The sequence below is a fragment of the Chiloscyllium punctatum genome, chromosome 38, assembly GCF_047496795.1.
Source record: "Chiloscyllium punctatum isolate Juve2018m chromosome 38, sChiPun1.3, whole genome shotgun sequence".
Classification (NCBI taxonomy): Eukaryota; Metazoa; Chordata; class Chondrichthyes; order Orectolobiformes; family Hemiscylliidae; genus Chiloscyllium; species Chiloscyllium punctatum.
In genome coordinates, this window is record NC_092776.1 from 27354901 (window position 1) to 27371047 (window position 16147).

At 39.8% G+C, this 16147-nt stretch overlaps 1 protein-coding gene across 1 annotated transcript in view; it reads left to right on the forward strand.

The window, feature by feature from the left end:
- The first annotated feature begins 1345 nt into the window (after window positions 1–1345).
- Window positions 1346–16147, forward strand: part of wdr11 (WD repeat domain 11) — a 111137-nt gene continuing 96335 nt past the window's right edge. Inside the window, exons 1-2 of the mRNA XM_072557461.1 lie at window positions 1346–1533; window positions 14648–14759. Of these exons, the coding sequence (XP_072413562.1) occupies window positions 1451–1533; window positions 14648–14759 (195 nt within the window). The 5' untranslated portion in view covers window positions 1346–1450. The remainder of the gene's footprint in view (window positions 1534–14647; window positions 14760–16147) is intronic.

Sequence of the window (16147 nt, forward strand, 5' to 3'; positions counted from 1 at the left end):
GTGAGGGGAGGAAGTTAAGCTAGATACGCCTGTACAAACAGTAGGTATAAACATCTGTTTCCCACTTTTACAGAAACACGGGAACAAACCCCAATTAAAAGGGTCATAAGGATCAGTATGGTAGGGGAAGGTACAGATGGAGGGAGTAGATAATGATGAAGAAAGAATATACCTAACAATGACCCACAGCGGGATGAGGTCAAACGGCCTTGTGAGGCCAGAAATAAGCATTTTGTCACAGACAAGGCAGGGTAAGGCAAGAGATAAACAGGAGTAATGGGTGCCGGTCTGAGGGAAGGGAAAGATGTAAACAGGGGAGGAGCAATGAAAAAAAAGAAACCAAATTATATAAATATTGTGTATTAATTGAATTTAGTGTGTGCGTACCTTGCCTTGTAGACAATGGACATCACACCCTCTTGCAAGAGTAAAATAAAGGACACTACTGATTCAAATTTTGTCTCGGACTGCAATTATTGAAGTGTGTGAGCTTTGTTTCTCACAGCATCATAAAGCATTTAATAACAATGTGCTAAATGAATTGCCTTCAGCAGGGTATCTTTCCTCGATGCTGTTACGCTAATTTTAATTTTCATAAGAAACTAAGACATGGTAATATAGTATTGAAAGGTAACACTTTGAAATCTGGACTTTTTCCTATTCTCTTGCATAAGGATGTGAAGATCTAGACTTTTAAAATTTTCTTCTGGTTCTGTTTCTTTCATTTCTTTATTTTTAATTCTGGTTTTGTATTTTGTATTTTTAAGCTGGTGTCGGAGAATGGTGACTTTGTAGACTTGTCACTGTACTCTTGTAATTGAGTACACATGGCAATCTGAACATATTTTTACAGGTATAATGATCATCAGACAAAGCGCAATGAGCCTTGGGATGTTTTATGATGTGAAAGGTACTATATAAATACAAGTTGTCATTTTTGAGAGGTCAGGTCTGTACTTTTTAATGTCACTTTCCCCATTCAGGCATCAAGTAACTAAACCCTGGATTATCCATGATCAACACAGGCTGATCCATTTTGGAGTGAAGACTTTAAAAAGTAAGCAAATTATTTAAATAGTGAGAGATTACAGAATTCTTAAGACTTAGAGGGATCTGTGTGTCCTAGTACATGAATTGCAAAGCATTGGTTTGCAGGTACAGCACATAAATTACAACATGTGGTTTTAAAATCTTCTAAAATTTTGAAATGGGGTTTTCAAGTTTCCTCTCTCCTCCCTGGCCAATGGTGGTATAGCAGGGCAAGACGTTGGAGGCCGGAACCTGGGGCCGGGGTTTGAGGGACGGGGGAACCGAGGTCCAGACGAACACGGAGATGTTCCGGACGGATCACTTCCTGTTTACATGGCATCCCGGAAGCTGTGCTCACCGTGAGGAAGCGGAGACTTGTTGCTGCTGACTGAGGCTAATTTATACATTTTGAGAAAACACGATGCAGTACACAGTAAACATCAAACTCTCCGCCAGGACTTTAACGGGAACACTGAGTGGCCAGAACAGAGGGGCAGTGGACTGGTGAGTGAGAGGGAGGAGTGAAGGAGAGGGAGAGGGAGAGGGGGAGGGAGAGAGAGGGAGGGGGAGGAGTGAAGGGGAGGGAGAGGGAGAGGGGGAGGGAGAGAGAGGGAGAGGGAGAGGGGGAGGGAGAGGGAGGGAGAGGGAGAGGGGGAGGGAGAGGGAGAGAGGGAGGGAGAGGGAGAGAGAGGGAGGGGGAGGAGTGAAGGGGAGGGAGAGGGAGAGGGGGAGGGAGAGAGAGGGAGAGGGAGAGGGGGAGGGAGAGAGAGGGAGGGGGAGGAGTGAAGGGGAGGGAGAGAGAGAGGGAGAGGGAGAGGGGGAGGTGGAGGGAGGGAGGGAGATGGAGGGTAGAACGTGCCTTCTGGCACCTGACACCATCATAGAGTCATAGAGATGTACAGCATGGAAACAGACCCTTCGGTCCAACCCGTCCATTCCAACCAGATATTCCAACCCAATCTAGTCCCAACTGCCAGCACCTGGCCCATATCCCTCCAAACCCTTCCTATTCATATACCTGTCCAGATGCCTCTTAAATGTTGCAATTGTACCAGCCTCCACCACATTCTCAGTCAGTGGTTTTCCTGTAAACTGACTGACTGACCTCTCACACAACCAAGGCTGCACAATCTGAGCTGTGTTTGTTTAAACTGACTGACAGACTGAGCTGTGTCTGTGCAGACATGTACTGACCCTCTCCACAACACTTACTTGTACAGAATGAGCCGTGTTATGCAAACTGACTGATCTTGCACAACATTTAGGGTTGTATAGAACAAGCTGTGGTCGCCAAAAACTTACTGACCCCTTCACAGCACTTGGAGCAGTCCAGACCGAGCTCTGTCAGTACACATCAGATTGACCCCATGCACAATACCGAGGGTTATATACATCATGTTTTGCTAAGTTCGTGTAAATTGACTGAACCTGCCCATACTCAGCTCCTTTGTGGTAGTAGGTTTGTTAATTATCAGATTAACAGCTCAATCTGGCTGTTATTTAAAATATATCCCATTTTATGTTATATTGTAAGTGATTGTTGAGTTTACCTTTCCAAAGCACGTTAAACTTTAAACTTAAAATTCAATTTGGCTACCTTAGACCAAAGGCACACATTGATTTTTTTTTAGTAATTAATTGAAATAAATTATAAGATAACGGGAGAATATTGAGAGTGAAATGCTTATCCTTGAAAGACATTTTGTTGTTTATTTTTGCCTGCTGCACATCTCAAATCATCACGGCTAACTAAGTTCTTTTGAAGTGTAGTCACTGTTGTAATGCAGGAAATGCGGTAGCCAAATCATGCACAGCAAAAGCAACAAACAGGTTGAAGAATCTCCAGAAATATCCCTGTCATCAATGATGATAGCCTGACACATCGTACAGAAGATAATGCTGAAACATTTGCAGTCACATTTAGCCAGAAATACTGAGTGAATATCCATTTCGGTATGAACTCTCCAGCGTCACAAATTCCAGTTTTGAGCCAATTCAATTCAGTATTGCAGCCATACTACTGAAGATGTATGGCCCAGAATTATCACTACAGCTACAACTTTGCCATTTACCTGCCTATGTGAAAAATTGCCCAAATGTATCCTGTACACAAAAAGCAAGACAAAACCAAACTGCAAATTACTAACTCATCAGTCTACTCTGAACTGTCATCAAAGTGATTTGAAGTAGTTGTTGACAGTGCTACCAAGCAGCACTTATCAGCAATAAGCTTCTCACTGATACTCAGTTTACATGCCACCAGAATCATTTGATGTGATCTAATTACAGCCTTGGTCTAAACATGGACAAAAGAGCTGAACTCCAGAGATGAGGTGAGAGTACTCTCCTTAACGTCAAGGCAGTGTTTGACCAAGCATGGAATTGAGGATCCCTAGTAAAACTGAGTCTTTGGGAATCCGGAAAAAGCTCTCTGGTGCTGGTCATTCTTAGTGCAAAGGAAGATGGTTGTGTCAATTGGAGGTCATTCATCTCTGTTCTAGGAGATCACCACAAAGGTTCTTCAAGCACTATATTACATCTATCATAAGGTCATAAGTGGGCATATTGCTGACATTTGCACAGTGTACATCACCTGTCAGAAATATGAGGCAGAATGTGGCCATATGCAGCAAGAAATGGACAATATCCAGTCTTATAGTGATGTATGACATGAATATTACTTGCCACTTAAAGGCCAAGCAGTGGTTACCTCCGACAAAAGCCAATCCAACCATCCCTGTATCTCCTACTATCCATATCCTGGGACGTACCATTGACCAGAAGCTGAGCTGGATAATTGTATAAACTTATGACTACAACAGCAATTAATGAACAAGGAATTCTGTAACAACTTATTTTTTCAAAGTGTGTTTACTGTCTTAAAAGGCGCAAGTCAGGAGTGCAATGGAATTCTCCTTACCAACTTGTCTGGCTATGTGCGGCCCCAAGAGTATTTGAAAAATTCAACGTCATGTTTGACCAAGCAGTCTGGTTGATTGGTATTCTGTTTGCTATCTTCAACATCCAGTCTACAGCACCAGCTACAGGCAGAAGTGTACAGCATTCACAAGGTGCACTGCAGCAACTTGCCAAGGCTTATATAGCAGCACCTTTTCAATCCACAACCTCTGCCATCTAGAGCGACATAACCACCCCAATTTCCACATCATTCTGATCTGGAACTATAGTGCTGTTTCTCCAGTGTCTCTTGATCAAAATCCTGGATCGTCCTTCCTAACAGCACCATTCCTTTCCCTATGGACTGCAGCTTTAAGAAGGCAGCTCAGCACAACCTTCTCCAGGGCAACTAGGAGGATGTACAAAATGCTGGCTGAGCCAGTGGTCCTCACAGCCTGTGAATGATTTAAAAAAATGAACTTCCACAAATAGCAAAGTGGTGCTGACCAGCCAGCAATGCTCACACTGAATGTAGGGCAGCACGGTGGCTCAGTGGTGCCTCACAGCACCAGGAACCCGGGTTCGATTCCAGCCTCGGCGACTGTCTGTCTGTGTGGAGTTTGCGCATTCTCCCCGTGTATGCGTGGGTTTCCTTGGGGTGTTCTGGTTACTGCCCATAGTGTTTAGGGATGTCTAGGTTAGGTGCATTAGTCAGGGATAAATGTAGGATATTAGAGTAGGGGAATGGGTCTGGGTGGGTTCCTCTTCAGAGGGTCAGTGTGGACTTGTTGGGTCGAAGGGCTGGTTTCCACACAGTAGGGATTCTATACAGAGATTCTATGAAAGCTTTTTTTTTGTAATATTGATTAAGTGATAAATATTGGTCATGCTGCTGGGGCTATCTCCCTTGCTCCTCTTTGAATTAGTGCCATGGGATTTTTTTACATCCACCTGAGTAGGCATTCCATCTGGGAAATGCAGCATTCCCTCAATATCAGGCTGGTGCTCTAGCCCTGAAGTAGGACTTGAACATTCTGACACTCAGGTGAGAATACGACAAACTGAATTGTGACTGACACTTAAAGGCAACTTTTGGTTATTTCTGTTAAGGATTTAATTCGACCTTTTAAGAAGACACTAATGTTAGGGTGTACTTTCAAGATGAGGAAATGCTTGTTTGTGTGCACTTATAAACCTTTGTTCTGGTCAATGAGGTGCAAAACTGACTAGCTGTTTTGTGAAACTTGCATACGTAATTCAGCTGTCAGAATATATTAGATTTACAAAAGAAAACACATCTGTCTCAGAATATTTTTAGATCAGCGGCCTGAAGAAATTTACTGTGCTCTTAAAATTCACATGCACATCTTTTTATTGTGTTTAATTTGCCAATTAAATCTGTCAAATTCTTTATACCGAGCTGGTATGAATTAAGTTTGATGTGTGGGAAGACACACGACCAGTGAAAAATGATTATGGAGTGAAAGGTTTTTTGCAAAGATTGGTTGATGCTGAGAAAAATATGGTTTTGAGATTGGGTGTCAGTCTTTTGAGTTTGGGTTCTAAAGCCTTGGAGAGGATGCTGAAGCGATCTAGGAGAATAGTGCTGGTGGGGTGGGGGGGGGGGGGTGGGGGGGGTGTGGGGGGTAGGGGTAGAGGTTTCAGCTATATGGAGAAGCTGAAGCTACCCTCCTTGGAGCACTGATTTGAGGAAATTGGATAGAAATTGAAAATCATAAGTCACTTTGATAGAAAAATAAGGAGAGACTGCATCTGATGTAGATCAGAGAGAACACTGATTTGAAATGAGTTTTTTTTTGCCAATTTCAGAATTTTTGTCTGTCATGGTCAAAGTTCTATGATCTCAAATGTATTATTTAAAAGAGTCATGGGAACAGATTCAATAATAACTTTTAAAGGAAATTGAATGAATATGTGAAGGAAAAGATTCGGACCATTGAGGACAGTGTAGGTGAGGAGTGAGAGTCTAATATCCAAATTCAGATAAATATTTCAAAGAAAGGCACATTTTTGTCAATGCTTTTTATCTTGAACTTATCAGGGCACTTACCAAGAATGTCAATAAAGGGAAAACCCGATGTTTATACTGTAGGAGAGGCATTGTCATTGAGCATTGATGATTGACTGCCAGGCTTTGTTTAGGCTTCAAACCAGGCAAGTACTCTGTTCTTTGCACTACTGTGAGAAATCAAACCAGGTTTCACTCTGGGATCTGATGTATTCAGTAATACCATTTTAGAATTGTGGCAAAATTTTAGAAGCATTCCATTGACAATTTGCTTTTATCTTTTTAGGACTGTTGTAATGTAAAGAAATCAGTGCTTCAAAGAGATGGATTTGGTTTGAAATTGAATAAATAAATCGGAATGAAGAGCAGGTATCAGGAAAAGTAACCAGTATCTTTTAGAAACATTGTATAAAAGAGCAGGCTATTCCATTAAATCATGGCTGATCTGCCTCAGTTTGATTTTTTCCCATGATATCCTCATATGCCTGATATATTTAATATCAAAAAATCTATTGATCCCTGTCTTGAATATACTCAATGACTGAACCTCCACAGACCTCTGGTTCGAGAGCTCCAAAGGTTCCCCACCTGCTGAGTGAAGGAACGGTTCCTCATTTCAGTCCTCTTACTCTGAGATTGTGGCTGGTTCTTCTGCACTCCACCTGCCCACAGGGATTTCCTTCCTGCATACAGTAGAATGTCAATTATTCAAACGTCGATTATCTGAATTTCAGATTATCCAAACAAGATCTCAAGGTCCCGTAAATATGGCATGAGGCAACTCAGCATTCAGTTATCAGTTAAACGGCACTATGACGTTACTATAACAGGCACTCATACGTTACTGCTTGTTTCCGGTTATCCAAATGATCAATTATCTCAACAAAGAAATTCCCTGCCCATCTCGTTTGGATGATCGAGCTTCAACTGTATATTCTGTTGAAGAATTTTATATGGTTCAATCAGGTCTTCTTTCATTCTTCAAAACTCTAATGAATGTAGATTCAATCTCCTTGAGCTATGCTTATTCATGCCACCCAGGTGTCATTCTGGTGAATCTTCATTATCTCTGTCTTATGGCAATTGTTCCTTCATTGGATAAGGAGTTCACAACTGTATACAATACTGCAGGTATAATCTCATCAGGGCTAGATGCATCAGAGCAAGACATCTTTACTCCTGTACTCAAATCCTCTTATGATAAGGACTAACATGCCATTTCCTTCTTTCTGTTTGTTAGCAATACCTGCATGTTAGTTTTGAGTGATTTACCTTACCTGGTCTAACCAGATGACACTCCAATCCCAGCTGCGATCTGGAGTGGTCTAGCAAGCCATTCAATTATTTCAAATTACTGCAATGAATAAGAACAAATCTGGACTGGCAACTTAAGTGTGAAATAACCAAAAAGTTGGAAGGAATGAAGGCACACTTAGCCTAGATGACCTGTAAAACCTTTTTGATTAACATTTATGACATTGTACTATACTTGGAAGAGTCACTCTTATGTAATCATAATTAAATTCTCTGATTCCTTTATTATTGTTCTTTCCCAGATCCACCAAACTAAGCGGTATACTGTTGAATCATTGGGAAACAGTGGTTCTGACCTCATGTAGTCTCACTGTTTTAGAGTGAATATGGGCAGAGAAACCTCCTGGTGATTGTTATCTACCACATTTCCATCACTGATAGATTACCGTTCCTTCAGGTTGGACACCACTTGTAGAAAGCATTGAGGATTCCAAAGGTACAGTGTGTATTTAGTCCCTATCACAAAATGTGAGTGGAGGTGCCGGTGTTGGACTGGGTTGGACAAGGTCAAAAATCTCACAACACCTGAAGGAGTGAGACTCCAAGACCTTGTGTTTCCAAATAAACCTGTTGGACTATAACCTAATATTGTGTGATTTTTGACCTTATCATAAAATAGTAGAAGCATATTAACAGTATCACTAAGAGAACTGGCTGAGCCATAGAGTCATACAGCATGGAAACAGACCTTCTGGTCCAACCCGGCCATACCAACTGACATCCAATCTGACCTAGTCCCATTTGTCAGCATTTGGCCCATATCCCTCTCAATCCTTCCCATTGATGTACCCATCCAGATACCTTTTAAATGTTGTAATTGTACCAACCTCCACCACTTCCTCTGGCAGCTCATTCCATCCACTCACCACCCTCTGTGCGAACATCACATCACGTCAAGGAATCACACAAGAATTCTGAGGAGCATCGATATCAGACGAATCTTGCAGGAGGTGGCTAGACAGCCAATGAAAAAACAACCAACTTGATCCTGTCTTGCCTGTCACAGCTGCATCTCATTGACTGTTTTGATAGGAGTGACCACTTTACTGTCTTTGTAGAACATAGGTCCTATCTACATGTGAAAGGATTGTGTTATGCTGCACTACCAACTGCACAAGTGGGCTCGATTAAGAAGAGATGTAGCAGCTCTGAACTGGGCATCCATTAGTGACTATGGAATCTGAGCAATAGCAGCTATAAATCCCATCTGTTACATGGTTCAAAATAAATTTTCTTTTCAAGGACTGTTTCAGTGATTTCCTCAGGGGTGACCTTTTAGTTTTCATGGGCTTAATTCTGAATTTTAAGTTAGAGATCCAACTTTACTAGAAGTATCAATTTGCAAACCAACTCTGTTAGCTATGTCATCTAAAGGCAGTTAAAGAAACAAGACACTCAGTGCTGGGTATGTGGCTACGAATCCAACAGCAATTGAAGAGTTTTCCTTAATTTGTTTAAATATTGCAGATATTGGGTATCTGAAGCATACACAGATTATGCTGGAGAAAACTAGTAGATTTGGCAGCAACTGTGGAGAGAGAAACAGTTAATAGTTTGAGTCTGATATGATTCTTCAGAATGCCTGTGGATCTGTCAACATTTCTGATGTTGTGCTAAAGAGTTGAGCTCCAGAATGAACTGTATTCCCAACTAGGTTGTTGCAGTACAGTTGCAACATTGGCATTTGTGTTGTAGCGTGCAAAGTTGTCTAGATGTGTCCTTTCTGCAAAACAACAGGATAAATCCAGCTTGACCATAGTATCCTTAACCTAACTCTTCTAACTGCTTATCCAATCCAGCATGACTTGAACAACATGCAACCTTGGGTTCTAATATGTACCATAAAAGTGGCCAGCAACAATAATTTCCAACAGTAAGGAGCCTAAATATGAACACCCAGCCCCTTTGACATTTGCTGCTATTCCTATTGCTGTTTCCTTCGCTATCATCATCCTAGGGTCAGAGGAGAGGGGAAATGGTTGGCATTACCATAAGTCAGAAATTCAACATGATCAGCCACATAAATGTAACAGGCACGATCAAAGATCAGAACTTTGGTATTCTATGCTGAATGGCTCACTTCCTGATTATCCCAACCCAATGTGGCCCACGTTAGGATTGTGATAGAATACAGTCAAGTACCATGATGTCTTCCAGAGCAAAACTGACTCTTTGTTTGACACTTTTCATTCATCAGTAGTGAACCATGGCAGTAGTGTATGATGGGACTAGTGCTGCAGCAACTTGCCAAGACTTCAAGGGCCATGCTTAAATTAAAAACTTCCTGATGTGGACATGTTATTGCTGTTTCTCCATCACACGAGTTAAAAATCCTGGAAATCCCTTTCTGACTGGAGTTATTGTGAGGAGACATGGATTATTGTGGTTCAAAAAGAATGCCTCTGCATAACTTCTGAAGGGTGTCTAGGAAAGGGCAATAAATACTGCTCTGCTTCATTGTGCCCATCTTCCAAGAATGGGAAAAAAGTTTGAGAAGATTTGCAGCTCAGTTTGAGGTTCTGGATGTAGGTTTGCTCGCTCAGCTGGAAGATTCGTTTTCAGATGTTTCATCACCATACTAACTAACATCATCAATGATCCTCTGGCTGAAGCACTGGCATAGCACGCTTTCTATTTATTTGTTTAGGTTTCCTTGAGTTGGTGATTTTATTTTCTGCAGTGATGTCATTTCCTGTTCTTTTTCTCCGAGGGTGGTAAATGGGGTCCAAGTCAATGTGCTTGTTGGTAGAGTTCCGGTTGGAATGCCATGCTTCTAGGAATTCTCGTGCGTGTCTCTGTTTGGCTTTTCCTAGGATGCGTGTCTTGTCTCAGTCGAAGTGGTGTCCTTCCTCATCTGTATGTAAGGATACCAGTGAGAACGAACCTTCTAGGTCAACGAGCAAACCTACATCCAGAATGGGAAAAAATAATTGGAGTTAAATTTTCAAAGGCCTCATTAAGAGGGGTGAATAAAACGCTTGCTTAAAAAGGATGGGCTTAAGGATCATCTTAAAGAAAGAGAGGGAGACACTAAAGCCATTGGATTAAGGAAGGGAATTTTGGAGTTTAAGGTTTTGTCGCCACTGGTAGATCAAAAGGAGTCACGAATGCGAGAGGCCAGAGTTGGAAGAACACAGAACCAGCAGCCTGTTTGGCATTCACTTATCCCTGTAAAGCATGTGCATGTACATGTAGCAGACTGGCACCTCACAAGTTGTCCTGTGGAAAACAGTAGCTGCATAAAAGAATTAAAAGTGTAACACATTGAAATGAGCATGGTGTGTACACAAAACAAATTAAATGGTAGTTTGAAAGACATGGGCAAACCAAATGGGATGGAATACTAACACTCGTTTTGCATGACTTTTCTCTTATATTGGTCATTACTTTCTGCAGTAATGGAATAGAAGGTTTTTTTAGTTATTTAAGGATGAATGCCAATGATAACCCTGAAATGATCAAGGATATAGATGAGTTGCATATGATTTCTGGATTTTAAGAACATTAATTTATGCATTAACGACGCTATGTCAAAGTGAGTTTTTGTTTTAATTGGCCTACTAGTTTGTCTCAAATTCCCAACAGTCACTGGAATGCAAGTTGTATTTTCCGTAGCAGCTCTTTGCATTTTGGGGAATGGAATTAGAATTTATCTCGTTTTTGAATGGTTTTGGTATGTTCGTGCTGAAATTGACCCTAAACTCATTTTAGAGCTAACAGTTTAATGCTTTTTAGCTGATATGATTAGATTAGATTAGATTCCCTACAGTATGGAAACAGGCCCTTCGGCCCAACAAGTCCATACCGACCCTCTGAAGACTAACCCACCAGATACATTCCCTTAACCTATATTTACCCCTGACTAATGCACGTAACACTATGGGCAATTTATCCTGGTCAATTCACCTGACCTGCCCATCTTTGGATTGTCAGAGGAAACCGGAGCACCTGGAGGAAACCCACACAGACACGGGGAGAATGTGCAAGCTCCACACAGAGAGGTGGGAATCGAACCCGGGTCCCTGGCGCTGTGAGGCAGCAATACTAACCACTGAGCCACCGTGTTGCCCCCCCTATACCATCCTGTTATGTATTTCAGAGAACTAATGTGTTGTAGAGGAAGGGATGGATCTGATGGAAATCTGGCTGTGCGTCTAAACATTTAACATGATATTTTGTTTTTTAATGCAAGTTATAAATAATTCTGCTTTATCTTACTAGATTATAGGTCATACGATATGCTCCCATCATGCAAATGAGTGTAAATGCAACTCAAATTATAAGGGTCTTTTTCATAACTTATATCGTATACCACAATGTCTGTTACTGATCTAAACCATTCCTCTGGACAGATCTTTTGCTGTGCCTTGTCGCAAGGTTAGGAATTCACTTCTTCCCCCCCCCGCCCCAAGGACCTGAGTTCAATATTACAAATGGTCAAAAAAGACCATATGGTATGAATTTTTTCTGATGTTTGAATAATTGAAATTTTCAGCTATTTTGAAAGGTAATGTACAGTAAGCAACCTATTAAATAATAAAGCACAGCATGCAATTGAGTAGATTAAATTTAAAGGTTACTGTACCAAGGATGTGTGTCCTCTGGAGAAAGGACAGATGTATGAACATTTAGTAGAGAGGTCATTGTATATTGAATTTAGCAAAGACTTGTTAGTTTTATCATATATTTTAAGTGTCTATTGCATGCTAAATCTACAAAAGATTTATTTATGTTTGATAAAAATATGTTGTTTAAAACAGTGAGTTAATTACTCGAGTTTAATGTTGCAGATTATTACTGTTGGGAGTATTGACCTTTACTTTTAATGAGGCTGGTAATTGACATTGAAGATGATACAGCAATTTACTTTTAATTGTAATTGAAATGTGAAAATGTAATGGCTCAGCATTAATTTCAAGTTGATGAGTATGGTTTATTGGTCCAAATTTGTTTGGAGCAGGACACCTAACCATGCTTGTAATTTGTTTCATTGGCCCTGAACCCTGTCGTTCAAAGGAAGTGCTGGCCTTCCGCTCCTCTAAGTGTAAGCTGATAATGTAACTAGTGAAACAGAGCATTCGCTCAGTCAACAGTATATGTCCACAATTAGTGAGATATAAGAATTGAGAAAATAATAGCAGAAGAGCTGTGGGTGAATTTCACATCAAATCAGATACAGGAAGAGGAATAAAGAGGAGGAAATAAAGTTTTGAGATGGTCAGATTTGAAATGTTTGAGAGAAAGAGGCAGAGAAGAAGTTAGAGCAGTAAGTTTTAAATTTCTCCAAAACCAATTCAGCCAACTTATTTTCCATTTATATTGTATATTTTCAATGTCCAGAGAACTTGATTAGCAGTTCCTAACATTTGTCATGGAATCAACACTGCTGGTTGTTGACCCTGAACATCAATGGCTGGTATAGTTTGTAGAATCAGGATATTGAATGCTTGTCAGTGTAACACGAAGCTAATGGTGGAGATGAAGAGAATTTTGGTGTGTTCACATTTAAATATGCACTTTCCCCTTGCCTGAAGTTGGTGTGCCATTTACATGTAAATAACAGAATGGCATTGCCCTCGTTTTTTTCAGAGGAAAATTTGGTCAAAAGCATAATGTGCCTTTCCATTGTCTGTTGTTCTTGCAAACAGTAAATACTGAATCACTGGTTATTTTATTAGCCTTCTAAACAATTTTTTATTTGTGGGACATTCTTTTTAAAATGTCTTTCCAAAGACTTTTAATTGGTTTCCCAATTTTAGTGCTTTTAACGCAGGGAGCTTATTGCTTAAATGTAGTGTCGTGGCACTCTGATCTTAAAAATTAATCTTTAAGTAAGTTAAATTCAATTTCTAATGTCAGGCTCTGTAGTCAGAAGACAGAAATTTTCTTTTTCATGTTCATGTTTTAGTAAACTGCATTGCAACAAACCTATTAGCTATCTTTATATTGAAATGCTAACCTAGCTTTAACCTGTAAGTCTAGCAATTACATTTTCTCATGTGAGTAGATGGTGCCAGAATTGATTTGCCCTTTAACAAAGAATTTCAATGGTTTTCACACACGAGTTCTAGCATTCTCTTGTGCTGCTATGGTAATAATTAATTTTGCTGAAGTGTGATCAGAATTAGACATCTACATAATTGAGAGATTTATTTTCTCATCTTTTTGAGTAATTTTCTATGAGGATAGGCCAAACCCCAGTGATCAATCTAAACAATGCTTGGAACTCTACAGTAATTTTTGCTGAGAACCCTTTGCATTTAAGATGCTTGACGGTGCCAAGAGTGGGTTTCAGTCAGCAGCACCTGTTTCAGACTGTGAGCTCCAGTTAGTGGATAAATGAAGTGTCGGTTTTCATTGGCTGCCTACAGCACCACGAAAGATGAATTCTGGATTGGCACTGCTGGTTAAAGGTGGTGATGCAGTCTCCTTCATATTGCAATGAAGAGTTTTCCTCTTGCTGTGTTCTATCAGTTCCTATTCTGTCTAGAAGGCAGCTGGGAGAGATGCTGTTGCTGGAGGCCACCTTGCTTGGAATCAACATCTGAGGCCTAATTTCAGTGCAGTGTCAACCTGAGTTTAAAGTTATCTTTAGACTTGTTTTGAACTTACTGGACATCCTATAACGTTAAGTCGAGATGTTTGTAATGCTCAGGAAAGTGTTCAAAGTTTACTGTTCATGAGCAGAGCTCACACTTCCATAAATTCATGGTTAGTGCTCTTAGAGAATTTGGTGGCCATATAAGAAAATGCTGCTGTCTGCAAGCCACACTCTATGGTTGTATATGTCTCTTAGAATGCAGTGTATTTGTGCCCTACACTGACAGTGCCCAGCCATTATTCTGCCCAAGACTGTATAGCTCTGAGCTTGAGTAACATGAACAAATCAAGAAGAAAATACCACTTTGAAAGAAATTTTTCATGTGAACTGTGCAGTTTAAATTTAATAAAGCCCTACTTGTTTTATTTGCCATTTTATTTTTGATGAGACTAGCATCTGCAACTCAACATAGAAGATGAAAAATTAGAGCAGGAGAGCAAGAACGCAGAGCAAGGAATAGAGTGGGCCAGATGGCCCTGCTCAATCAATACGATGATGGTGGATCTTCATGCACATCCCTAATTTATATTGTGTAATTTACAATCTGATTAAGAAACCAGAAGGACAACATTTTTTACATTTGTAGTTGAATCTGGGTATTGATGTCTTTTATGTATAGGTAAATGTTACACTTAAATAATTAACATTGTTTGATTTGGAGGTTTAATTTTGAAGAAAGTTTCATTCTTGAATTGGTGGAGCATTTTAATGATAATGTTTTATATTCTGCATTGTTTTCTGTCTATAAGTAATTAAATGTATCTATATGTTTTCAGGGGTTGGCAAGGTTTAATTGCCCACAGTTGTCACTCACTCGTATTGATCATTGATCCACGCACGTCACAAACAATTCAAGTTCTCGAAAGACACAAAGCAAATGTTGTGAAGGTAATCATTATTGTTCACTGTTTGTACTAACTTGTAATTATATTGCTTATCTGTTATCAATGATAACTTCAGTCCTTCACCTTTCTTCCCAATTAAAACATGATCTTTTAGAGAGACTGTTCGCTAAACTTGAAGTACGTAAGCCAAGATATTATACATATTTATGCTAATAATTACATTCACTGAAATGGATCCTACTGTTTAGCAAATGTTAAAACAAAACAATTGGCAATTTATTTCACATATAAAAAGACTTTTAAATCACACTCCTCCTATAACAATTAATTAGTCAGCACTTTTCTGTTTTAGAATTTAGAAAAAAACTTTCAATTTTACTCGTGATACATTGCTAAAAATACATGTACATAAATCTTGAATGTGTGAGGGCAGGTTGTGAACATGATTAATAAACCATACAGTATCCTTTGCTTTATAAATAGCAGCATATAAAAGTAAGGGCATAAAGCTGCCAAGACTTCCATAATTTTGGAAGAGGAAGATGTCTGAATTGTCTCTCGCTGCTACTTTGCTCTAAGTGTGAGTAGGATTGTCTGTAATAGGATGCAGCTGCCAAACTCAAAACATGTTCTGTTTTGCACAAATGAGTAATGTGATATGTGAGTTCCAGTTTCAGTGTGATGTCAGGTATGCAGGCTGTACATACCAATGATTGGTGGACTCTGTCAAATGCCCTTTAAATAAAACAAAAAATTGCAAATGCTGGAAATCTTAAACAAAAACAGAAATTGGTGGAGAAACTCAGCAATTCTGGCAGAAGCTGTGGAGAAAAAAATGAGTTAACATTTCAAGTTCAGTGGCTGTTCTTCAGAACAGTATGCTGACTGTGTGCTCAACCAGCTTGTGCTTGCGAAATTCAGAACTTAGTATCATACAGTGGATCTGATTCTGCTATTGAGTTACATTTAATACATAATCCTTACTGTGCTAAGAAATAATCCAATGACCAGATGCATTTGCACCTATTTCAGTGATGATTGGCTCTGGAAACAGCCAATCCTTGCTGCATCACATGATAAAAGCTGACGAATCAAACTTGCCCATTTTAAATTTAATCAGTTATCTAAGAAAGTTGAGAGTTGTAGCTGTATCTACATGACAACCTTAGTCCAACCAATCATCTTCCTCTTCTCATGCTTTTTAAAGTGTTGCGCCCTTTCTAAAGTTGATTTCTTGCGTTTTCATCCTGATGAGTTCAAGGCAAAACATTTCAACTTCATAGTCAAGGAAGTTCTGTTGAACTTCAATTAAATACTGGTCCTCCTTAACTGGAGTATTGTGTCCAGTTCTGAGCACCATACTTCAGAAGGATGTGAAAGCTTTATAGAGCGTCCAGAAAAGATTCACAAGTATCATTCCAGGGGTGTAGA